Here is a 25,801-nt window from a genome sequence, read left to right as displayed (position 1 = left end):
TCCCGTATCTGGGAGAATCGTCCTGTAAACGGAAGGATAGTTTTGCTGGAAGAGAAAGTTACCTACCTGACTTACCTTCTGCAGGTGGGCACTGCAGTGAGGACAAGGAACTTGTCATGAACAGCCGTTGTCTTCGGGATCTTGAGGGTGTCTTCGGCAAGGTTGCCTTGAGAGAGAAACCCGTGGCGTCTTCTGTCTTCAGCCGCTCTCTATGAGGTTTCATAATGAATGGCTCCCGTATCTGGGAGAATCGTCCTGTAAATGGGAGGATAATTTTGCTGGAAGAGAAAGTTACCTACCTGACTTACCTTCTGTAGGTGGGCACTGCAGTGAGGACAAGGAACTTGTCATGAACAGCCGTTGTCTTCGGGATCTTGAGGGTGTCTTCGGCAAGGTTGCCTTGAGAGAGAAGCCCGTGGCGTCTTCTGTCTTCAGCCGCTCTCTATGAGGTTTCATAATGAATGGCTCCCGTATCTGGGAGAATCGTCCTGTAAACGGGAGGATAGTTTTGCTGGAAGAAAAGTTACCTACCTAACTTACCTTCTGCAGGTGGGCACTGCAGTGAGGACAAGGAACTTGTCATGAACAGCCGTTGTCTTCGGGATCTTGAGGGTGTCTTCGGCAAGGTTGTCTTGAGAGAGAAGCCCGTGGCGTCTTCTGTCTTCAGCCGCTCTCTATGAGGTTTCATAATGAATGGCTCCCGTATCTGGGAGAATCGTCCTGTAAATGGGAGGATAGTTTTGCTGGAAGAGAAATCTACTTACCTGACTTACGTTTGTCAGGTGGCCTCTTTCAAATATGAGGGTGCACCTGGATCCTGAAAGGGAATGTTACACATTTTGCCATCTTCTACCTTTGGCAGGTAATCTCTCCTAACAAGAGGGGGATGGGAGAGGACTGAGATCAGTCCAGCAGGCCACGGCGGGGAGGGTGCCTCTGAGGATAGGCCAGAAATCCTGGCTTTTTATAGAAATGGTCTGATTTCCTAAGCAACATGGAGCATTATGACATCGTAGAGGCTGTCTTGGCTTCATTGTGACTGATTTTTTCCCCCCATAGGCAGTTTTGAGACCTGTTGGTTTGGGGTATAAGTATGATCATTGTCACTGATAATGACAAAAATGTAAAGAAATAATTATATACGGGGCTTTTTTGGTAGCAGGAACTCCTCTGTCTATTAGGCCATGCCCCTCTTATGTAGCCAGTCCTCCAAGAGCTTACAGGACTCTTATTACAAGGCCTACTGTAAGCTCCAGGAGGACTGGCTATATCAGGGGTGTGTGGTCTAATATGCAAAACAAGCCCTGATTATATACATTGTTGGTTGCATACAGATTTTTGAAGGTTTATTAGTACAGTTTACACAGTGGTTATTTTCATTACTAGTCTGATTTCCGTGTTTCCATTCGGTGGTTTATTTCCTATCTTAGGAATATGACGGACAAACAATTTTTTTTTGTATTTACTACTGATGATCTAAACCAGGGTTGTAAAACTCATTTGTTTTGAGGTCTGGATCTGACATAGATGAGACCTTGTTGGGCCAGGCCATGTTGGGTTGGGCCAAGCCATGTCAGGCCGAGACACTATTTAAGATTAGGTAGCAAAGATATAAATTTTATAAAGAACACATAGAAACACAAATGTTTTTTAAAAACTTAAAAAATGCTTAAAACATTAGCACTCATTGGTCTTAAAGGTGCTTTCTTTGTATTTCTTCCATGGGATCCAGAGAACTGGTAAAAGAAGCTCTGGCTCTTTCTTTCCTTCCCCAGGGGACTGGGCAGGGGGGGAAGGAGCCTCAGCCAATAGAAGGAAGAAAGACTTGGCTCAGCAGCTCTACTGTGCAATTGAGAGAGCCTGGCAAAACAAGCTATTCCTCCCCCCTTCCTCCCCAAGGGAGAAGACTCAGCCAATGGAGAGAAATAGAGGTTTTGCTCTGTAGCTCCTGTGTGATTGAGGAAGCCTGGCAAAGCAAGCTGTGATGCAGAAGGAAGCAAGAGAGAGGGAGAAGGAAGCAGATGACAGGCAGTTGCTCAGGGGCCTGATAGGAGCCCTCTGGGGACCTGATTCGGCCCCTGAACTGCATGTTTGACAACCTTGATCTAGACAGGATAACTGCAAATTACCCCTCTATGTTGAGTATGCAGTTTTAAAATTACTTTCTCCTATGCAGCCACAATGTCTGCTTTATATGTTTTGGTTATTTCCCCTTTTTTGCAGGGGGAAATATTAGAAAGTTTGCGAAATCTTAGCATTCAGCAGAATTCTCACAGGGGGGTTGAACAATGGAGCCCAGGAGCTAATAGTTGGGGTGGGGGTAAGAAAGAGCGAGCACAATAATATTTGGAGGATCTGAAGCTTCGCTCCTGCCCAAAATGAGGCCTGGTACCGCGCAGGGCCGTAGCCAGGGTTTCACATTTGGTGGGCACACCGCAGGATTTGTTGTTGGGGGGGTGGGTGCGAGGAGCCACCTGGTTTGGGGGCCCTGCGCTCTTAGCATTGTAAGCTGCCCTGAGTTTTACAATCTAACCCCCCTTTGCCTGGACGGTCACAGCAGCTCTGCTCCCCCCCACCCCTTTCTTATGTGCCCCTCTCTCAAAGAGAGACCTTGTGACTCCCTCCTGCCCCCTTGCTCTGCATGCTGTGTTAGGGAAGGGGAGAGAAAAAAGCAAAAAGACCAGCAGCAATAGGGTTGCCAATCCCCAGGTGGGGGCAGGGGTTCCCCCGGTTTGCAGACCCTCCCCCCGCTTCAGGGTCGTCAGAAAGCGGGGGGAGGGGAGGGAAATGTCTGCTGGGAACTCTGTTATTCCCTATGGAGATTTATTCCCATAGAAAATAATGGAGAATTGATCTGTGGGTATCTGGGGCTCTGAGGGGGGCTGTTTTTTGAGGTAGAGGCACCAAATTTTCAGTACAGTATCTAGTGCCTCTCCCCAAAATACCCCCCCCTTGTTTCAAAACGATTGGACCAGGGGGTCCAATTCTATGAGCCCCAAAAGAAGGTGCCCCTATCCTTCATTATTTCCTATGGAAGGAAAGCATTGAAAAGGTTGGCCAGAACTCCCTTTGGAGTTCAATTATGCTTGTCACAGCTTTGATTTTGACTCCACCCCAATGTCTCCTGGCTCCACCCACAAAGTCTCCTGGCTCCACCCACAAAGTCCCCAGATATTTCTTAAATTGGACTTGGCAACCCTACTTCACATAGCCACCATTCTCTTTGCTGGAGAGCTTTGGGGGCTTAAAAAAATCTGCTACTCTTCGATTGCTATAGTGTTATAACAACCCATTGCAACATTACAAGTTCCTCTGAATTCTCAGCTTTCATTTTTAAAAAAAGTCTCTACCCCTTCCTATTGTAGAGACGCATCTTTCTTGTTATACCTCTGTAGTGAAAAGAACTAGAGATATAGGCCCATGATACGCACAGATTTTACTGCAGATTTTCAGAGCAGTAAGCCTTTACTCTTGACTTCGATTCTGCGACTGCCTTACACACCATTCTTCTCCCCTCATGTATTTATTCTGCAGCTACAGTTTTTAAAATGCACTTTTCTAAATTGGGCTGGGACATCACTTGTGATGGGGTGGGGGAGATGTCCAAAGTTTTTTTTTAAAAAAAAATTACAAAATTGCCCTATCACAGCTGTACAGTAGTATCCAGTATCCTTCCATTTTAACCCTTGTGGTTCAGGTTTTGCTCATGTATTTTAGCATTAGTTCATTGTCTGAAAGGAAACATAAAGGAACACAGGCAAAGCGGAAAAACCTGATATTGAAATTGACAAAACTTTTTTTTAGCCTGACAAGCAGCTGTGAAGCCCAGTTTTCCATACTACAGAGCATCAGGCAGGGGTCGTTTTGTAGAAAAAAGAGGTACTGGAGCTCATAGATACAATTCAATTGCAGAACTCATTTGCATATGCCACACACACACCGGAAGGTGAACTAAATTATATCAGCTCAGCATCTACCTTAAAATGCTTCATAAATTATAATTGTCATAATAAAACCTTACTCCCATCATACTTTTAAAATTACTTTCTCCTATGTGGTCACAGTGGTATGTTGAAGATTTCCATCTGTTTGCTTTATATGCTTTCTTTATTTTCCCCTTTTTTGTGTGTGGTGAGAAATATTAGAAATGTTGTCAAATCTTACAGTTCAGCAAAATTCTCACAGGGGGGTTTGAACAATGGAGTCCAGAAGCATGTATGGGGGGGGGGGGCGTTGGTAAGAAAGAAAGAGCACAATAAAATTTAGAGGTTCTGGAACTCCACTCCTGTGAGCTCCTGTCCAAAATGAGGCTTGGCACCAGTAGATTCTCTGCTGTGTTATAAGCCACTGTGAAAAATTGGAGTCACATTATAGTATGGAGGAACATGCTGACTGTACAGAGTGCATGACAGGAGCTGCTGACACTGGCATTACAAGCTGTGATCACTGGCAACATGTGTGCACGCGCGCATGTGCAAAGCCAGCTGCAACTCCACCATGCTTTGCACAGGGCTGTAATTTATATGGGGGAGAAGTCATCCGGAAGAAGCCCTGGAGAGCTTTTTTAGTCTTGTGCCAAGAAATTGGGGGAAAAAATGGGGGTAGTATTTTTGTCAATGCCCTATTGCAGCTGCATAACAACACTAATTCCCTGCTCCTCCTTGCAATTTTGCATGTTTTTTTATTTGTGATTCTCTAGCTGGATCCTGGAGATTGGTTGTGATCTTGGCAGTTTTTTACTGTATGTCCTGTGTGGATTGCACTCTGTCTTCCAAATGGCTCAATTCCAAGTGATTCTTAGGTTTGGCAGTTTGCAGAAGGTTCATGTGTCTCAGCCACCATTTTAAGGTTAGGCTTCTGGAGACTGCCAACATTGTCCTGCTCCAACTTTGTTCCCTAAAGGATTAGAGGGACAAGTGTTTCCAAAGCTTTAGGTTTCCCATTCCAGTGTCTCTCTCTCTCTTTAAATCTCATGTCAGTTTCATTTCATGCTGACAATCCCTCTCTTTATTTTGTTTGCATGCAGCACTGCAATCCTTCGTAGTCATCTTCTTTTGCACTGGGATGCTGCTGTTTCCTGATCCCCCTTTCGAGTCAATACCAGCAGGGAACTAAACCTCATGCAGCTCCTTTTAAACTTCCCCCATCATTTTATTTTTTAAAAATTCAGATATCAGAGACTAGAGATAGTCTCATATTGCTAAACTCATGTCGCTTGTAAAAAAAATAAAAAACAAAGAGGAAATGGAGCTTGTACACCAATGAAGGGGGAGGATGGCAGAAGGTGCAGAACGGGAAGAATGACCTCAGTGTGGGCTGGGGAGTGATCTTTGAAAGGCGACAAAAGGGGTGGGGAATACAAGGGGATTTGTATGCTTTTGAATTACCTTCAGCTTGAAAGTAGAACAAGGGGAAAATTGGCACAAATACACTTTCAGAAAACCCAGAGTGACCCAGAGTGACCACAGAGCAATCTGAGTGTGAAGGGAGGAAAATCAATGTAGAATTAAAGAAAACTCAACAGACATGTATGGTGAAAGTGAGAGAAAACATAATAGGCCTTATTTTTTACTGGGAAACTTCTCAACAAGGATGTGTGTGATGGGGTTATCCTGGAACCGCTCCCCCCTCAGTTCCCAGACCCAAGCTCCAATTTGGTGGGTAGGGCTGCCTGGGAACTTCCTTGCTGGAGAGAAAGATACCAAGTAGAATGGATACAATGGACAAAGAAATACAAAAATCCACAGTATACATCCAGACTAATTAGAAATACATCAAGGGTTCTTGGCATTGATGTGCAGCCCCAACAATTAGTAAACTACCAGAGGTATATACTTTTCTTGTAGCTATAGATACTAATGTACCTACTGATGCACCTATCCTGTAAGACTTCCATGGATGTGATGCAAGCCAAACTAGAACTGATCCAATGAACAGACCCAAATCCCTCCCCTTTTTTCTATCTTTGGGGTCAGGAAGCTCTCAGATAGTTAAGGAAGCTAGGTTCTGATACTCTATCTATTAAGACTTTGATACTGGCACCACTAACTCCTGGAATGTATAAATATCCTCTAAGGCAAAAATCATGCAGAGTTATTTGTACCAGAAGGCCACAGCACCAGCAGTGTCCTGAAGCTTCCTGGGAAACAGAACCAAAGATTCAACAACAGAGGCTAATTTATTATAGAAATTAAAGTGACAGGTTTAGCAGGGGACTGAGGCTCATCTGAGGCCCCAATTCCACAACAGTCCCCCCCTTTTGTATTTATGTGTGTATGCATGTATGTGCAATTGTGTCTGCACCTGGAAGTCATGGAGACCTCTGCTGACTGACCCCTACTGGTGGCCTGGAGGATATACATAGAGGTGGCTGAATAAATCCTGCCCCCACCTCCTGGCTGCTGACATTCCAAAGAGGTCTCCCATTCACGTATTTGCCAGAGTCAACTCTGCTTAGCGTCCGAAATCTGATGAGTTCAGAACAGTTTCCCCCCTTTGAGGCTCAGTCTTCTGCCTCATTCACAAAATTTGGTCCGTTTACTACATGGTGATTCATACATGGGTAGGGGAGCTGGAGCAGGCCATGATACAAAAACCCAGCCCAGAAATCCATGTCACAATAAAATACAAAGCTAAATTTACTAGTTATTATGAAATCAAATTACAGTGTGTTCAGATGGCACAGGAGTAGGGAATCTATCTTTTACTTTGACCCATAATATTAATACCCATGCATATTGATACTAATAATGACAATATTATTGGTTAAATAAGGTTTCCCAACAGTACTTGTCTCTGAAAACAATTACAAAATACATCTCATTTTCTTCTAGGTTCTATTAAACTGAATAAATGCTCATACCATTTCTACATTCAACAATAATAAAACTTCAAATAATACTTTCAAATTCAAGGAACTAATAAAGGCAAAGATAAATCAATGTTTATAGATTGCTTCCTTTTTATTTCTATTGGGTCTATTGTCCATGAACAGGAAGAAAGCTAAAAAAATATTCTAAATTGGGCAATGTCATAGACAATTTGTAGATCTATGTTTAAAAAAAACGCCTTTCACTTCTCATAATATAAAAATTAGTAGAATCCAACAACAAAAATAGCAAATAGGCAAAGTCCTCTTAAATATCTTGTACAGATCTGCACGGTGTCTGGTAGGGTTGCCAAGTCCAATTCAAGAAATATCTGGGGACTTTGGGGGTGGAGCCAGGATACATTGGGGGTGGAGCCAGGAACAAAGGTGTGACAAGCATAATTGAACTCTAAGAGAGTTCTGGCCATCACATTTAAAGGGATAGCACACCTGTCTTCCTTCTATAGGAAATAATGGATAGGGGCACCTTCTTTTGGGGCTCATAGAATTGGACCCCCTGGTCCAATAGTTTTGAAACTTGGGAGGTACTTTGGGGAGAGACACTAGATACTAGACTGAAAATGGGACTTCCAGTGTAATGGCGTGGTGAAGCAGAACGAATCTCCCAAGCTCTGGGGGAAAGTTCTGTTTTGGTGGGCAATTGAGAGAGCTTTCCTATGGGAAGTGACTCCTAAGAGGTATCAGGGGATACCTCATAGTCCGGGGAGCTTTTTGGGGACTGGAAGAGAAGCAGAGGCTCTTCTTTCAGCCCCATTCTGTCCCTTTGGCCGATGCCCTCCAACACTTCGGTGCCTAACCGGGCCACCGGGTAAGGAGCAGACGGGGTGAGCGAAAAATCTCTGTAAGAGACTCCCAACAAGAAGAAACAGAAAGCCAAAATTGACTCCAATAGAAAACATACCTGGACTCAAATACAAAAAGGTATGGTTCCTTAGAACGAGGAAACAGAGACGCGGGCAGAGACGGAGGCGCGGACGCGGAGCTGAAGGGAGGTTTGAGAAAAGAATCGTGGGCGGCTTAGAGCTCCGGCGTAGTGCCGGCAAGCAAACGCTTTGTACTTTGGAGGGTGGCACTTGATAGAGAACAAGAGGAGGAGAGGCTGGAGAGACGTACAAACTGAGAAGTTTTAAGACTAACCTTCCATAATAAAGCTGAAGCTGAAGCCCCGTGGAGCCTGGAGGATCCGAGAGAGAAGTGGACAGCAGCCGACGGAGACGGGTGGCGACCATTTGAAGATTTGGTATCTGGAGAGCAGTTGTAATTCTGAGTGATCTGCAGCCCTCACCTGGAGACTAGCAATAATGGTTCTCCAGGAGGAAATGGCTGCTTTGGAGGGTGGAGTCTGTGGCATTGTACCTTCCTCAAACCTTGTACCTTGCTATGACATTGTACCTTCCTCAAACCCCACCCTCTCTAGGCTCTACCCCTCATATCTCCAGGAATTTTCCAACCTGGAGTTGGCAATCCTATCTCTTTACCAGTCAACCTAACTTTATTTACCCCTCTGACTTAGGTTTTCCATCTCCTCCCCTCTCCCTGCTGCCTCTACCTAGGAAAAGGACAGTCTTTCTCCAAAGTGGGGACCAGAGCAGCTTACATCATTCTCCTCTTCCCCTTTAATTCTGCACAATAACCCTGTCAGGTGGATTAGGCTGAAATCACCCAGTCAGTTTCCACAGCAAGAACCTGGGTCTGGCAGACCCTGCTCTGAAGTGCTAATTTCTGTGCCACACTGACCGGCATGGGGAGGAGGTGCTGCTGCTGAACAGTAGCAAGCAGCCAGGCCTAGTTAAGTCATGCCAATAAGGTGGGATCAAGTCTCCCAGAGGATACTGCCAGGCCTAGGGTAGCCAATCTCCAGGTGGAGCCTGTATATCTCCTGGTATCACAACTGAACTCCAGATGACAGATCGCCATTCCCCTTGAGAAAATAATGGCTTTGGAGGGTGGGCTCTATGTCATTATATTAAGCTGAGGTCTCTCCCCTTCCCAAACACTGGCTTCTGTAGACTTCACCACAAAATCTCCAGGAATTTTCCACCAATCTGAAACTGGCAACCCTAGTCAGGACTGGCCCCAGGGTTGGATTAACAATTAGGCAGAGTAGGAACTGGCCTATGGGCCCCCATGACTTTAGGGCCCTTGCGCTGGTTTGCTTTTCCAGGGCCGTGGGAAGAAGCCCAAGGAGATCACTGTGTGTGTTTGCCTTGTCTTGCAAAAGCCCAGGGAGATTGACAGTCTGTTTCCTTGCAAAAGCTCAAGGGGTTGAAAAAGACTTGCTTGCACCTTGACTCTGCTAGTCTGGGGTGGGGAGAAGGAAAGACTCTCTCTTGCCTTGTAAAAGCCCAGGGAGATTGTCTCTGGAAGGTGTGTGTGTGCCTTTAAATCTCACTGACTAGAGCTGTATGGGCTGGGCAAGCAGACAGAGCAACATGGCTCTGTGAAGCATGTATGAGAAAGGAAGAAAAGTGTTTGTTTGGAGTAAAATTCCACCCTAGGCTGCCCCCCTAGATTTTCCTGTTAGTCTGGAGAAGTTGTGGAAATGCAACAGAAGCTTACATTCACCAATTCCTGTGAGTAAATTGCCCCAGTGAGATTACAGATGTGTGGGCTTGCAAACTTCTTATTTTGGCTGCTGTGTGTGTGTGTGAGAGAGAGAGAGAGAAGGGGGGGCAGCTGTTGGGGGCGAATGAGGAAATAAAAATTCTATTTAAGGGAACTTCCCTGCTGTATTTTTTTTATTTATTTTAGGGAATGGAAAAGTCTCCTGGCTTCACCCTCAAAGTCCCCAGCTATTTTTGAGTTGGATCTGGCAACCCTGTGCTCTGTTGTCCACAGGGCAAGTGCTTTGATTCAAATGATTCAAGCTGAGTTGCATTAATCAGAAATGAGCAGCATTTACTGTATCTTGTGATCAGTGTTCCCTCTAAGCAAGTTAGCATGAGCTAGCTTACAGATTTTTAGCCCCCAGCTCACACATTTTTGTCTCAGCTCCTCAGGAAGGATGACCCCAGAGTACTTATGCAGTATTTCACAACTTTAATGCCAGTTGCTCACGAAGTAGAATTTTTGCTCACAAGACTCTGCAGCTTAGAAGAAACGTTGCTTATGATCATTGGTAAATTGATAATGTTTACTGATCAAGATCTAAGTATCACAGAGACTTTATTAGAGAAAGGAAATCTGAGGCAAGGTGGCAAATTAATAAATTTTTAAGTACATTTTTATTTAGTAGATTTTTATCCCACCCTTTCTCCAAGGTACTCAAGGTGGATTACATGGTTCTTCTCTCCTCCATTTTATCCTCAAAACAACACTGTATATTACATTAATATGATGCAGTTACTGATCTAAAGTCAGCTAGAAAACTTCACGGCAGAGTGAGGATCTGAGCAGGCTCATCAAGGTAGAATACGATAGATAATGGGATTAATTCAAGTGCAATGTAAAATAATTGGTTGAAATTAAGTATTTAGCAAGTGGAATAGTTCACTTACTTTTTCAGATGCTAGGTGATGAAATCATGAAAATGCTTCCCAATTGTACAGCAATTGTCAAATCATGATTTCATTTTAAACACAATTGTACAGGTGTTTTTAAGCCTTAGCAACAGAATCCCCTGGGTTTCCTCATCTTTTGCTTGTCTTGGTATTTTTAATGGGGGGGGGGGGCTGGTTGCACAGGCTGCCTCTTCCACCACAAGAGTGCCTGAAAGTCATGGTGACAATTCATCTGTTTTCGAAAATTGGCTATCAGGATGGGGGGAGGGCACCAGAAGTTAGCTTTGTCTAGGGTGCCAGATAGTGTAGGGCCGACCCTGTGCCTTTCTCTGCGTCTCTCCCACAGCTTTGTCAAAGGGGCTTTTGAGAAGGTGCCTGCAGGAAATATTAAGAGATAATTTGTGAGAGGGACCCTGAGATTTTGACTGCCTAAGGGCCTCCACAGGGTTTAATCCGGCTCTGATTGGCCCCAATGAGTTCTCCCTCAAAGGCCAAAATAGGCCTGGAGAGGGTCTCCCCTCACTTTTACTGACAGAACCTAGCAACAGCCACTGCCTAGCAGCTTCCCCAGTGGCCCAATCCTCATCAGTCCTGGGGCTGGAGGATGAGGTTGCTCTTTGAGTGTCATGTGGCTCAGCCAAAAGGAGGGTAGGTGAGTTGTCCCCAATATGGCTATATATATAGCAACAGATAACTCTGTAGCAACCTATGCAGGCCTCAGATTCAGTGGGAGCTCACAGGAGCACAGCTCCTGAACCTTTCTGAAAGTTCCACCTCTTCCTTCTGGGAGTGCCACCTCTTCCTTCTGAGAGTTCCACCTCCTTGTTCATTGAATAGTATGTGCAGCTGCATAACAATCTCTGGATGAGCTCCACCACCTATTTCTCTACAAAACAACCCCTGAACCTTTTTAATAGAGATTTGGTGGAAAACTTGGTACACTCATGTTTTAAATAAATAAAACAAAAGCATGTAACTCTGCTTTTGCTCTGTACATCCACTGAATGTTGGAAATTATTACAGCTATATTATCTACAAGTGGGGGCCCTGCAGGAATCTCACAGAAGTGAAAATTCCATTTCTCCACCATGACCCTCTCTGTTGCTGCCTCTGACTTGTCCCACCATCTCTGCCTCGCCACTCTTTGCCCACTGTCACACATGCCAGCTCCTTCTTGTAACTCCCCTAATTGCTTTGGCTCCTTCTCTCCTTCTTCCTGTTCACTTTAGCTTCCACCTGCCCATCCTTAATCCCTTCCCTTTGGATTAGCTCCCCCCTCTTGCCTGTCTACTTTTTGCGTTGGAGAGGAGAGAGAAACAAGTGCGCAGGGCAAGGAAGCTTAAGCTTGTATAGTTGCATGAGATGGGGAACAATCATCACCACTATTAGGTCTAGGGCTATTAGTCAGAAGGGCTGCAATTACAGCTCTGGGGTAGTAATGCCTAGACATAAAATTTCCATTAAAACCAATGGGGAAAAACAACAATTATCACATTGATTTCCTAATACAACAGGATTTAATTTCAATATTAAATAATTAGACATCACTTTTTAAATGAATCAACTGTAAATCAATGAATCAAAAGTAGCCTTATTTTTTTTTTTGCACTTCTCTAACAGAGAAATATCATCTAAGGCATTTTCTTTTCTTTCTAACAGTTTATTGCTTCTGGCTCCCTTTCTGTGTCAGCTGAGAATCCCATGGGTGCCTCCTTGGTGAGATATATTTAATGTTTTCATTTCCTTTGTAAATCTTGGGAGTACAAAAAAAGTCTTATTTTATCTACAACTATAGCAATGATCTGTACTGTTCAGATAATGTATTTGCTATAAACCTTGCTTGACTGAGGCAAGGGGAAGCTATGACCCATCAAATCCTACTTTCCTAAACACAGCCAATGATGACATTGAGACCTTCCTTCAAAAATGGAAAAATCTGAGGCAATCCTGTGTCAGATCCTGGAAGCTTCCTTCATTCAAGGATCAGACAGGCAACAGAGCACTCCTGGTGACTTCTGGCTTTACCTTGATAGCATGAAAGCCCCTCCCTACAATTTCCATCAGGGAGTCCCCAGTGTGTCTCCTTCCTATTCAAGCTCATTTCCAGGCTGGTGTCAGAAGTGTGGGACGCTGCAAGTTGTGAACTTCTTTCATTAGACTTTGCACCTCTAACTTTTACCTTTTCAGTATGAAAAGCTGCCACACTGCACTGATTCACATAATTTGATGGTCACATCACAAGCTGTCCACTCTATCTAGTGCCCAGCATTAGAAAATCTAATTTTGTAAGAATGAGTATAGGTCAGGGGTTGCATATGAATCAGATCCTGTTAGGCATCATAGAAAAGACTAGCAAAGGTCCATCTGAAAAAAATGGCAGTCTGGTTAGAGACAGCTCTCTTTACTAGGCTCAGAGGATGATCTATACCCCTTCTTGCCTCTTTTGTTTACACTGACATCTGCATCTCCCCAAGCGCCCTTTTAAAAGTGTACTAATGTAGTTGCCCCAATCTGGATAGCTGAGGCTAGCCTGATCTTCTCAGATCTAAGAAGGTACTCAGGGTTGGCCCGGGTGAGTATTTGGATGGAAAACTACCAGGGAACACCAGGGTCACTATGCAGAGGCAGGCAATAGCAACTACCTTTGAATGTTGCTTGCCTTTAAAGCCCTAAGGCACGGGTGTCAAACATGTGGCCCGGGGGCCAAATCAGGCCCCCAGAGGGTTCCTATCAGGTCCATGAGCAAGTCTGCTTTTTCCTCCCTCTCTCTTCTGCTTCACAGCTTGCTTTACCAGGCTTGCTCAATCGCACAAGAGCTACAGAGCAAAGCCTCTATTTTCTCCATTGGCTGAGGCTCCTCCCTTGGGGAGGAAGAAGAGGAGGGAGAGAGCTTGCTATGCCAGGCTCTCTCAGTTGCACTGGGAAAAACAACAAAATACTCTCTCCGTTTACAAAACTATTTCTCAGTGTAATATATAGTCACAACAATTCATAGCAATTTTGCAATACAAATATGCAGTTAGAAAACCATCCTGTGCATGACGTAGCTACTGTTTTGGATATAAGCCACCCTTCTTCTAGGGTCTGTCTTCCATATTCATAGGTTCAGTAGACTTGTGGTACTACAACAATTCCTGGGTTCTTCTGTTTTTTTAAAGTATTTTTAGTTCTTGTGGAATTGTTGTAGCACTACAAGTCTACTGAACCTATGAATATGGAAGACGGTCCCTAGAAGAAGGGTGGCTCACACCCGAAATGAAATTGGACCGGTTCTTTTTATCGTTGAACTGGATTCAGAAAACATTATGATTTATGGACAGTTGTGCACAGGATGGCTTTCTAACTGAATATTTGTATTGCAAAATTGTTATGAATTGTTGTGACTATATATTACACTGGGTAACAGTTTTGTAAATGGAGAGAGTATTTTGTTGTTTTCCCCAGTTCATTGTACCTCCGTGGTCCCGCTGTTTGCTGATGTCTCTCAATTGCACAGCAGAAGCCTTTCTTCCTTCTATTGGCAGAGGCTCCACCCCCTCCTCATCCCCTAGGGAGGGAGGAAAAGAGCTAGCATTTCCTTTGGCCAGTTCCCTTGATCACACGGGAGAGATACAAAATTTTGAATTGTGTTTGTCTCCAGGCCTGGCGCTAGGGGTTCTGCCACTCTCGGCAGACCCCTGCGTCGCACCCCTCCCCAAGCGCCCTTTAATTTGTGTGCGTGTGTGTGTGCAAGGCACAATGATGTCACTAGTGACATCATCATGCAGGGTGGCATGGGGAGAGAGGGTGATGGGTGGCACATAAGAGTGCTGCCATGCCGCCACTTTCCCCTTGCATTGCCTGGCCGCTTTCAAGCCAAGTTTCGGGTTGAAAGCGACCGGGCGGTGTTAAAACGCCACACTCTTCAGAGGCTTCTAAGGAAGCCTCCAAAGAGCATGGCAGCCAAGCAGTGCCTTCCAGCTGGGCAAGGGGAGTAAGGGGGTGCCTGGTGGCACCCTCAGGCGGGTTAGCACCCTAGGCAGCTGCCTACCCCACCTACTCCCACATACTGCCCCTGTTTGTCTCTGTCCTTTATAAAGTTTATATCTCCTCTACCTGGCATTACATTTTATGACATACATGGCCTGGCCCAACAAGGTCTCATTTATGTCAGATCCGGCCCTCATAACAAATGAGTTTGTCACCCTGCCCTAGGGAGTTGCCATAAATTGGCTGTGTCTTGGTGGTAACCTCCCCCCCTACCAAAAAAAAAAGTATAAATGTATGTATTAGCTAGATAGTGAATCAGGTGATTGTACAGAAGTTCTGGAAGAAATGGAAAAGGTAGGCACATGGGGAAATGAGAACGAGGCAGAATGAGGGAGTTTATACTTAAGTAACTAGTGTCATTCTGTAGTTCTTTTCACTCCTTTTTATTTTGTTAGAATGTTTCTTTGCAATATGTTACTAAAGAGACATTCAGTTTTTAGCTTATTTTTTAGATAGGGTTGCCAAGTCCAATTCAAGAAATATCTGGGGACTTTGGGGGTGGAGCCAGGAGACTTTGGGGGTGGAGCCAGGAGACATTGGGGTGGAGCCAGGAACAAGAGTGTGACAAGCATAACTGAACTCCAAGAGAGTTCTGGCCATCACATTTAAAGGGACAGCACACCTTTTTAAATGTCTTCCTTCCATAGGAAATAATGAAGGATAAGGGCACCTTCTTTTGGGGCTCATAGAATTGGACCCCCTGGTCCAATCGTTTTGAAATTTGGGGGATACTTTGGGGAGAGGCACTAGATACTATATTGAAAATTTGGTGCCTCTACCTCAAAAAACAGCTCCCCCAGAGCCCCCGAAACCTCCAGATCAATTCCCCATTATACGCTATGAGAAGACGTTTCCCTCTCCACCCCCTCCCCCTCCCCCCGCCCCCCCCCCCCCCGTTTCTGGGAAATCTGATGCAGGGGACAGAACTCACTCACCTCCGGAGGTGCAAAGGCACATGGTCCTTTGGGGGCGTGGCTGGGCTCCCCTCCCTTCACCGGCCAGCTGACTGGGGGCGGGAAGCAGCCTGAGAAAACGGAAGAGCTCTGGCTGCTGCGATCGGGGCTGGGTGGGAAGGGCTGCCGTTCTCCCCCCTCCCCTCCCCCCGCTTTCCCTTTTATGGCCAGCGGGGGGAGGAGGCTCCAAATCGGGAGTCTCCAGGCCTAGCGGGGGATTTGGGAACCCTATTTTTAGATTATACAGTTGTCCCACATAAATAAAACAGGATTTTCTTTAACTGGAACATTAAAGTTTGAAGAAAGCAATTGCACAAATCCTGTGTAATAATTAGGAGTGTGCAAAAAGAAGAAGTATTTTTCAGATTTGGGTTTATCGGATCTGAAAAATATACTTAAATACTGAATTTCCCAAGTACCAATTCCAGTATGGTATTTATATTTGTGCAAAATTCCAGAATCCTGAATTATAACCTATGGGGCCATTGAAGCAAATGGCAAATCCTCCCTGAGGTATATTTGGTCTGAGGGACTACTTTTGAGGGCAGATGCACCAAATTTGCAGCATAGCTGCTTGAGCCTCTCCTCAAAAGAACCCCCAAGTTTCAAAAAGATTGGACCAGGGGGTCCAATTCTATGGGCACCCAAAGAGGGTGTCCCTATCCTTCATTGTTTCCAATGGAGGAAAATAGCCAGGCAATGGAGTAGTTAGGTCAAACCACAGAATCTCTGAACTAGAAACTGAAGCAAGGCAAAGCCAGTACACAGAAAACCAATAATGCTTTGTTTTCTTCCAAAGCCAAGGGCAAAACGTGAGAAACTTTATACAGCATTTCCTCAGGGAAGGCCTCAGAAAGTGAGAGGGAGGGAATTGTATGTCCACCCTGATCCTCCTCTCTCTGTAGGAGCAGTACACCAACCATCACAAACTGAGCGCAGCCTAGGAGCTGCAGCTGCACTTCATCACAGGCTCTCCCTTTGTCACATCTCCCACCTCATGGGATGGTTTCAAATTCACACACTTCTATAACTCTACTCTCATCAAGATGAATGACAGTTTTTGTGGTGCTGTTTTAATTTCAGCATGGAATTTTGGTTTGGGGTGGCTGTTGAGTGCCTTGCTGAGTGAACCCTTGAGTAGTTCATACCACACCCACACCTTCAGACTAGGCCACAGCGCCCCCCCCCCCAACAAACACACACAATCACCAGGCCCATGCCATATAACAAGGCAGAACTCCAAACTCCAAGTACAACAACTAGAAACCAGAAGTCTGCCTACTAGAACCAAACTAAATGGAACAAATAACTAGGCTTCCTTCCTCCCACAGCCCCCCCAGCAGGAATAAGAGAACCTAACCAAAGAGAACTAGACACTCTGCCTGAGGCCACATACTAGCCCACAGGCCTCCTTCACACATCCCACAACCTACCCACAAGACCCAAGAACAAGGAACAGTAAGAAGAAAACTTTCTTAAAATGCTGTAAGCCAAACCCTCCTCCTTGTCTGCTGCTCCACTCAGACAGGACAGGATCTGATCCAAAGTCCAGAAGATTCTCAGGCAGAGAGCAGAAGCTGAGGCAAAAAGCCAGCCTGGCAGCCAGTTTCTCCAATCCAACCCACCCCCCTCCAGTGAGACAATTAGGTGGCCTTTGGAAACCAGTTTGCAAGTAACTGGGAAAGCAATTTGCAAACCAATGCAAAAGCATAAACACTGCAATGATTAGCTCAAAACTCCCCCAAATGGGCTTTTGCAAATGACCCAGCAGAAATGCCTTTCCCCCTCCCCCTTGTTGCCATGGAAATCAGATCAAACAGTGGGAATGAGACCAAATAAGGCAAGGTAATATAGCCCTTAACTTTCTAGCTGCTATTAGATGCTATTAGAATCGCTACTCATCTAGACAAATAACTTCTCTAAAGTGCTTCCAGCATTTATTCAATTTTTTTCTCAGCTCGGGAAAGCTGAATGCACACCCCTAGAAACAATCAGATATGACTTGTGGGTTCTCCTCAGTTTCTGTATGCAAGATACTCAAGTTGGATTACAACTCTGGCGTGTGTGGAGAAAGGGCTTCACCTCACATACACATCATGTTCTCAACCAGAAATGGTCTGGAGGGTGGTATTTGGCCCACTGTAGAAACTCATCTGTGCACTCATAGGTTTAGCCACCTGGGAAAATAGTGCAATTTCAGGGTGGGGGTGGGCTGAAGCCCTTCATCATGTGTACCACACTCACCATCCAAATTGGGCACCCCACATGCAGGAATCAAGAAGAACCTGTAGCTCAAATCTGACTTTAGCACAGGATACAGTGTGGAAAACTCCATACTCAACCTCCAATGTGTACATGTGTGCCAGGCCTCTGAGCTGTATTCTTAATCAAGAGAGATGCCAAAGCATATTAGTCTCTACAGTTTTTTAAAAAAATCCTTTTACAGAGTCTGGGGATGCTTCAGGTATACCCTACAGCTTAAAACGTTCTGGACGCCTTACATATTTAACTAGATCTGACAAAGAAGTCAGGGTGACTTCTTAGAACAAACGTGTGCCTTGTTGCTTTCTGTCCATGGAGGTAACCTGATTCTTTGTGTCTGATTTTCAGGTGAAGTGCAGTGTGGGAATGAACATCACAAGTGCTGTCATGGCATTAATTGGCATGATTCTATATATAGCTGAGTTGGCTATAAATTCACTGTATTCTTTTCATCTTTATTTGTCAGGGGTAAGTGAACACGTTTCACAAAGATCTTTGACTTTTTTAAAAAATTTAAGTTTATTAAGATCTTTGACTTTATGAACCAGATATAAGGATGGGAATACCTCAAGGAGAGAAACCATAGCTTGAGTGATTTTTGCTGCATCAGCCAAAAAAGGTAACAGCTCTGCACTTTTAAAGGTGTCTAACCTCTGAAACTGTAGGAAAACAACAATTAAATCTTAGATTGTTCACAGGGTTCTCCTTTAAATGTTGGCTTTCAAAATTTGGAATTCTTACAACCATTGCGGGCTTACGGGGCGGGGGACAAATGCACAATTATTTAATTACTCTTTTTCAGGGCTTCTTCTCCATGATAACACCATTAGAAAATCCTGGTAGATCAGAGCTAATGTCCATCCAGTCCAGAATCCTGCTTCCCACAGTAATAAACAGGGACTGAAGGCAATATCCCTCCTCATTGTTGCTGCCCAGGAACAAGTATTCAGTAGCATACTGCTTCTGAAAATGGCCTCTGTAGTTACAAGCCGTGTCACAACCAGTTTCCTTTCTTAAATCTTCCATTATGATTTTAAATAAGGCTGTCATTTAATGTAAGGTCGTCCTTAATTTTGCCACTTAATGGCAAAATAGGGTTGCCATAGGAGATCTGGTATAACCGGAACATTTGTGGGAACTCTGAAATAAATGAAAAGGATTCTTAAAAGTTCAACGAAGCTTGACAGTTTGACAAAACTTCAGGTTGACACTACATTTAATCATATGACATTTCTTTGAGTATTTTAATGATCGTTAAAAACAATTAAATAAAATTATCAACATTTGTCATGAAAGTTTTGCACACCTCTCATTCAAAAACATGAACATTCATGCTGGTTCCCCAACATAGTTCCTTACCAAGGAAGGAGAGCGCTCTACACACAACTCATTGTAGGCTGAGAAAGACAGTTTAGTAATCGAATCAGTGTCAGTAACTGTTCTATCATTCATCAAAGAACACATTCATTCATCACACCAAGTGAAAATGGATGACATCTTCATTCATTATTATTTTTTTACCATACTAAAATCTGAACATTACAAAGGTAAAAATATCATAAGCAATGTGCACATGACTCAACCCATATTTGTCTTTTCAAACTAAGTAGACAGGAAAGGAAACCCTATAAACTGCAAACTCTTTTACTTTCATGCTCATACACCAAACTGGCTCAATTACAAGAGCCAGTTTGGTGTAGTGGTTAAGTGTGTGGACTCTTATCTGGGAGAACCGGGTTTGATTCCCCACTCCTCCACTTGCACCTGCTAGCATGGCCTTGGGTCAGCCATAGCTCTGGCAGAGGTTGTCCTTGAAAGGGCAGCTGCTGTGAGAGCCCTCTCCAGCCCCACCCACTTCACAGGGTGTCTGTTGTGGGGGAGGAAGGTAAAGGAGATTGTAGGCCGCTCTGAGACTCTGTCCTTGAAATGGCAGCTGCTGTGAGAGCCCTCTCCAGCCCCACCCACCTCACAGGGTGTCTGTTGTGGGGGAGGAAGGTAAAGGAGATTGTAGGCCGCTCTGAGACTCTGTCCTTGAAAGGGCAGCTGCTGTGAGAGCCCTCTCCAGCCCCACCCATCTCACAGGGTGTCTGTTGTGGGGGAGGAAGGTAAAGGAGATTGTGAGCCGCTCTGAGACTCTTCGGAGTGGAGGGCGGGATATAAATCCAATATCTTTATCTTCTTCATCTTCCTCCAATGAGACCAACATCAGGTCTTAAAGCCATTCCAACTCCTGACGCAGTTCAATAACAGCACAGTAATTGTGTTGGCAAAGACACATTTCTAGTATAGTAATAATCGAGGATCATGGTACTTTCTTCTAAGTGGATCCAGGTGGGCAGCCGTGTTGGTCTGAAGCAGTAGAACAAAATTTGAGTTTGAGTTTAAGTCCAGTGGTACCTTTAAAACCAACGAAGTTTTATTCAAGGTATGAACTTTTGTGTGCACGCACACTTCCTCAGTTACACTGAAATAGAAGGTAACAGAGGGGATCTTTCCCACACCTCTGAAAGAGGCTGTAGTATGCTCCCTCTTAAAAAATTAACTGCAGACCTGGCCGAATTGGCGAACTATCGGCTGGTGTCAAACCTACCCTTTTTGGGTAAGGTTATAGAGCGGGCTATGGCGACCCAATTACAAGGGTTCCTGGATGACACTTCTGCACTGGATCCATTCCAGTCCAGCTTTCGTCCAGATCATGGGACGGAGATAGTTCTGGTTACCCTTATGGATGACCTCCTGCGACATCTAGATGGAGGCGGCTCAGCGGTGCTGTTGTTGTTAGATCTGTCAGCCGCATTTGATACGGTTGACCACCATCTACTGTCTAGCTGCCTCGCCGACATGGGGATTCGGGGGTCTGCCTTGCAATGGCTGGCCTCTTTCCTCCAAGGTCAGGGATAAAGGGTGGTGATAGGGGAAGAATCGTCCCGGAGGCACCCACTCATATGTGGTGTGCCACAAGGGGCAGTTCTGTCCCCGATGTTATTTAACATCTACATGCGCTCCCTTGCCCAGATTGTCAGAAGATATGGGCTGGGGTGTCACCAATATGCAGATGACACCCAGCTCTATCTATTGATGGGTGGCCGATCTGGCTGCGTCCCAGACAACTTAGACCTGGCATTACAAGCCGTGACATCTTGGGTCAGGCTGAGTCGACTGAAGTTGAATCCGACGAAGATGGAGCTTCTCTAACTGAGCCACGGTGGCCCAGGAAGGGAGATCCCCTTGCCGGCTTTTGATAGGGTGCCACTAATTTCGGCCACAAAGGTCAAGAGCCTGGGAGTGCTCCTGGAGTCCTCCTTGTCTATGGAGGCCCAGGTAGCAACCACTGTCAAGTCCGCCTTTTTCCATCTCCTTTTCTGGAGCACTGCGACTTAGCAATGGTGATCCATGCTACGGTCACCTCGAGAATAGACTACTGTAATGCCCTCTACATGGGGCTGCCCTTGACTCTGACTCAGAGACTACAGCTAGTGCAGAATGCTGCAGCACAGTTGTTAATGGGACTCCCGATATGGGAGCACATTAAACCAGTGCTGAAAGAGCTGCACTGGCTGCCAATTGTGTTGTGAGTCCATTTCAAAGTGCTGGTATTGACCTTTAAAGCCCTGTATGGCTGAGGACCTGTCTATCTAAGGGACCGCCTTTCCCCATATGTTCCCCAGAGAGCACTGCGTTCAGGAACTAAAAAATCTATTGTCCATCCCCGGACCAAGGGAGGCCAGACTGGGTGTGACACGGGCCAGGGCCTTCTCAGTGGCGGCACCAATGCTGTGGAATGCGCTACCCGTGGCCATAAGAGCTCTGCGGGATCTCTCCCAATTCCTCAGAGCTTGTAAAACCGAACTTTTTAAACAGGCCTATAACAACTAGGGGAGAAGGCTGCCGCTTTTATGCTACTGGGCAACCCCACCGGAAGGACCACCAACAGATAAACTGTATACTCTGTATAGCACCAATACTTTGTTTTAAATTATAATTGTCTGTCTTATTGTTTTATATTTGAAATTGAGAAGCTGGTTTTTATATGATTGTTAGCCGCCCTGAGTCCGTTTGGAATGGGCGGGATATAAATGGAAAGTAAAGTAAATAAATAAACAGTTCAAACATATGAACAGAGGCCGACCAGCAAATTTAGTATGCAACATGATGAAGATGTCTTAAGATGTGCAAAGACAAAACAGGAATAATAAGCTAAGTTATCATCTATGTTGTTATCCGCCCTGAGCCCGTTTACAGGAAAGGGCAGAATATAAGTCAACAAAAATAAATAAATAAACAAGCTAAGCCAGTTTGGTGTAGTGGTTAAGTGGGTGAACTCTTATCTGGGAGAACCGGGTTGGATTCCCCACTCCTCCACATGCATCTGCTGATGTGACCTTGAGTCAGTCACAAGTTCTTGCAGAGCTGTTCCTCTCAAGAGCAGTTTCTGCAGAACTCTCTCAGCTCCACCTACTTCACAGGGTGTATGTTGTGGGGAGGTGAAGGGAAAGGAGATTGTAAACTGCTCTGAGACTCCTTCAGATAGTGAAGCGCAGGGCATAAATCCAGTCTCCTCCTCCTCCTTTACATTTGTTTGGGTTCAGTTACTTTTAGAACAATAGAGCACTAGGTTTGTGGAATCCACAGGCTGATTGGACGGGCTGCTACAAGCAGCTAATCAGGTACCTGGGGTCAGTTTAAACCTTCCAATAGTTTGGGGAGTGGGTGGAGTTTTAGTGTATATAACCAGCTGAGGCCTTTGTGTTCCAAGTTAGTTTTGCTGGAATCACAATAAAAGGAACTGATCCCTATGCTTGGTGTCCTCAGCCTTACCATGGAACCCAGTATTTAACCCTAGGCAAAGATATATGCTGAAGTGAGACGGTTAGGCTTGTGTTTACATTTGCCTACTGGCCCTGTTCACCTTCCTGAGCCTGCTTTGGCAGTGAGGGGGGGATATAAATAGAACCAAATAAATAAATACATTTAAAGCCATCACCTTCTTGTTATTTGAAAATCTGTGTCTATAATCTTCCTTTACGATACTTCAAAACAAAGATTCCGGGATGGTCCCTGACAAATTCTAATCCAGTCATAGGTTTCACAATGTTACGTTCAAAGAAGCATTCATGCAACAAGACCCTTGATTAAATTATTCAGATTATCCATCAATTGCATCAGAAGATATATAGGCATTTTTTAATGTTTCCATGCTTCAGATAGGGGCCAAACTAGACACCCTTGTTTTTAAAGAGTTGAGTCCTGGATCCTCTGCAATAGCATTCCAAACCTAAATAGAGCCAGTTTGGTGTAGTGCACGGGTGGCTGAACTTGCTTAATGTAAGAGCCACATCGAATAAATGTTAGATGTTTGAGAGCTGCAAGACATCAATGTCAGATGTTTGAGATCTGCAAGACAGGAAAGGAGGGAGGGAGAGAGAGAGAGAGAGAGAGAGAGAGAGAGAGAGAAAGAAAAGAAAGAAAGAAAAGAAAGAAAGAAAGAAAGAAAGAAAGAAAGAAAGAAAGAAAGAAAGAAAGAAAGAAAGAAAGAAAGAAAGAAATTTTAAATTTAAATGTAAACTCCAAGCTGCCGGCTGGCTTAGCTTGGAGAAGTGATTTAAACAGACAAATGCCTTCTCCAAGCTGGCCGATGGGGTGGTGGGGCTTCAAGAACCACACAATATGTATGAAATAGCCTCATGTGACTCCTGAGCCACAGTTTGGCCATCCCAGGTGTAGTGGTTAAGTGTGCGGACTCTTAGCTGGGAGAACCAGGTCTGATTCCCCACTCCTCCACTTGCAGTTGCTGGAATGGCCTTGGGTCAGCCATAGCGCCCACAGAGGTTGTCCTTGAAAGGGCAACTGCTGTAAGAGCTCTCTCAGCCCCACCCACCTTACAGGGTGTTTGTTGTGGGGGAGGAAAGTAAAGGAGATTCTGAGCTGCTCTGAGTTTCAGAGATCTGAGATTCAGAGTGGAGGGTGGGATATAAATCCAATATCATCTTCATCATCATCTTCTTTTATTTTTTAAAACCATTCCCCAAAGCTGCTGTGTGGTTGTGTGGAACCCAGGTTGGGTCCAGGCAACCCAAACACAATTCTTTGGCTCTTTTTCTTTTATAAACAATTTTAGCTGCTGGTTGCTAGTGATTTCTGAATCACTGCAGTGTGGCATTTGAAATATCTTTGGCACTTCTGAATGTTCTGCCTCTCCCTGTCCCCCATCCCCCATCCTAAGCATATCTAGTTTGGCTCTAAGTAAGAAGACAAAGTTGCATAACTAGTAAGAAATAACAAGTAAGAGTTGTGTAACTAGTGACCCACATGCTTCTGTACTTTGCAGGCTGTAGGCTTTGGTCTTGGCGTCATGCTCTTCTTGTTCAGCTTGCTGGAGTTTTGTATCACCGTTTGGACTGCACATTTTGGGTGCCGGGCTACCTGCTACAAAAATGAGATGGTAAGCATCTTCTACCTTGCCCAGAGTTTAAACAGATCATGCTGAAAGGCCAAAGAAAGGTGGAGACAGGAGAAATATTTCACTTCAAGCTACCATATATTGTTTTCACAAGCTACCATTTACTGTTTTGAGGTCACCATGATGACAATAACAAAGGTCATGGTGATGACAATATTTTGTATAATAAATGACTTTGTATGTGTGTTTTTGTGTTTCAGGCCATGATTGTTGTGCCCTGCACCATCAGTGGAAATGGAGCGGCTCCTGATGAAGCAAATCCTGCTCCTCCAGCCTATAATAATGAGGCCTTTTCAACAAAATGAGAGTCTTCTTGCATAGGAGGGAATGAGTCTTTTAAGATGCCACAACATATGCGTGCATCATCCAAAAGCAAAGAAAAATGTCGATTCCTTAAAAATTCTTTAAATAATTGCTTTATTCATATGCAAAGCATGTAGGTGTAATTAATTAATAAATTTATAAACCATATGATTGTCAGATTGTCAGTTTGGTGTAGTGGTTAAGTGTGTGGACTCTTATCTGGGAGAACCGGGTTTGATTCCCCACTCCTCCACTTGCACCTGCTGGGATGGCCTTGGGTCAGCCATAGCTCTGGCAGAGGTTGTCCTTGAAAGGGCAGCTGCTGTGAGAGCCCTCTCCAGCCCCACCCACCTCACAGGGTGTCTGTTGTGGGGGAGGAAGGCAAAGGAGATTGTGAGCCACTCTGAGACTCTTCGGAGTGGAGGGCGGGATATAAATCCAATATCATCATCATCATCATCATCTAAGAATTCTTTAGTAGACGGACATTGCTATATGCCCATTAAAAATGCTTATCCCTTAAATCCCCCGAGATTGTGCTGTTGCTATTGGACGGAATATCTGAATTGTTCAGGCAGGCTTCCACACCCCTCCCAGAACCCTGTCACTTCGCTGATCTCCCAGTGGAATGAAAGGAAGGACAGGAACAAAGCTTTTGTAGAATTTCACTCTGCAGATGCTCAGACGCAAGCAACATCTTCCCAGACCTTCTGGATGCTTCTGCTGCAACATTGCCCTGTGGTTTTTAACATCCTCCCAGTCTTGCAAGGGCAGAAGTTTTTTTATTATAGCTACATGTATATGGCTAGTCTAGAGATTGTAATAATAAAATATCTATCTACAAAAGGGATCATAGAGCACCACTGTGTGGTATAACAGATGACTACAAGGAGAAATCAAAGAGAACTGGAAGAAATCCTCTTTAGAAAAAGGGAACAAGATAAATCAATTGCTTTATCAAAAAAAGAAATATTTTTGTAAGAAGGAATTCTACCCTGCATAACTACACTTCCTGATCTTGAAAAACTAGTGGTATGACTCAGTAGAACATAGCTTCTGCTGACAGTGCTGATGGAAGGATGGCGTCTCCCTCTTATCTGTACCTCTACTTCTGTGTCTTATGCACCATCTGCATCAGTTCATGCTTTCAGCTGGTGAGGGAGGCATACATCTTCACCTTGTGGTCACATACAATAGCCAACATCTGCCCTTGGTAGAGGATGCCTCTGACTGTGATCTATACCTAGGAAAGAAGGCTTTTGTTCCACGAACAGCAGAATGAAGATGATCTGGGTCAAGACAGAGGTGATAACACTGATTATCTTGCAGTCACCCTTGAACAGGGCATGCCAAGTTGCCATAATTTCTATGGTCAAATGGTATCTGCGTATTCACAAATTTGCCA

General features: G+C 44.6%; 1 protein-coding gene across 1 annotated transcript in view; it reads left to right on the top strand.

Moving 5' to 3' along the window:
• The window catches only part of LOC132589680 (membrane-spanning 4-domains subfamily A member 8-like), a 59,932-nt gene that overhangs the window by 9,208 nt on the left and 24,923 nt on the right, over window positions 1–25,801 (top strand). The window contains exons 3-6 of the mRNA XM_060262412.1: window positions 12,049–12,105; window positions 17,982–18,101; window positions 23,962–24,075; window positions 24,294–24,321. Of these exons, the coding sequence (XP_060118395.1) occupies window positions 12,049–12,105; window positions 17,982–18,101; window positions 23,962–24,075; window positions 24,294–24,321 (319 nt within the window). The remainder of the gene's footprint in view (window positions 1–12,048; window positions 12,106–17,981; window positions 18,102–23,961; window positions 24,076–24,293; window positions 24,322–25,801) is intronic.

The sequence above is a fragment of the Heteronotia binoei genome, chromosome 21 (assembly GCF_032191835.1).
Source record: "Heteronotia binoei isolate CCM8104 ecotype False Entrance Well chromosome 21, APGP_CSIRO_Hbin_v1, whole genome shotgun sequence".
In the NCBI taxonomy this organism is placed as follows: Eukaryota; Metazoa; Chordata; class Lepidosauria; order Squamata; family Gekkonidae; genus Heteronotia; species Heteronotia binoei.
Note: the sequence above shows the minus strand (reverse complement) of the source record. Positions and strands in the feature narration are given on the sequence as shown.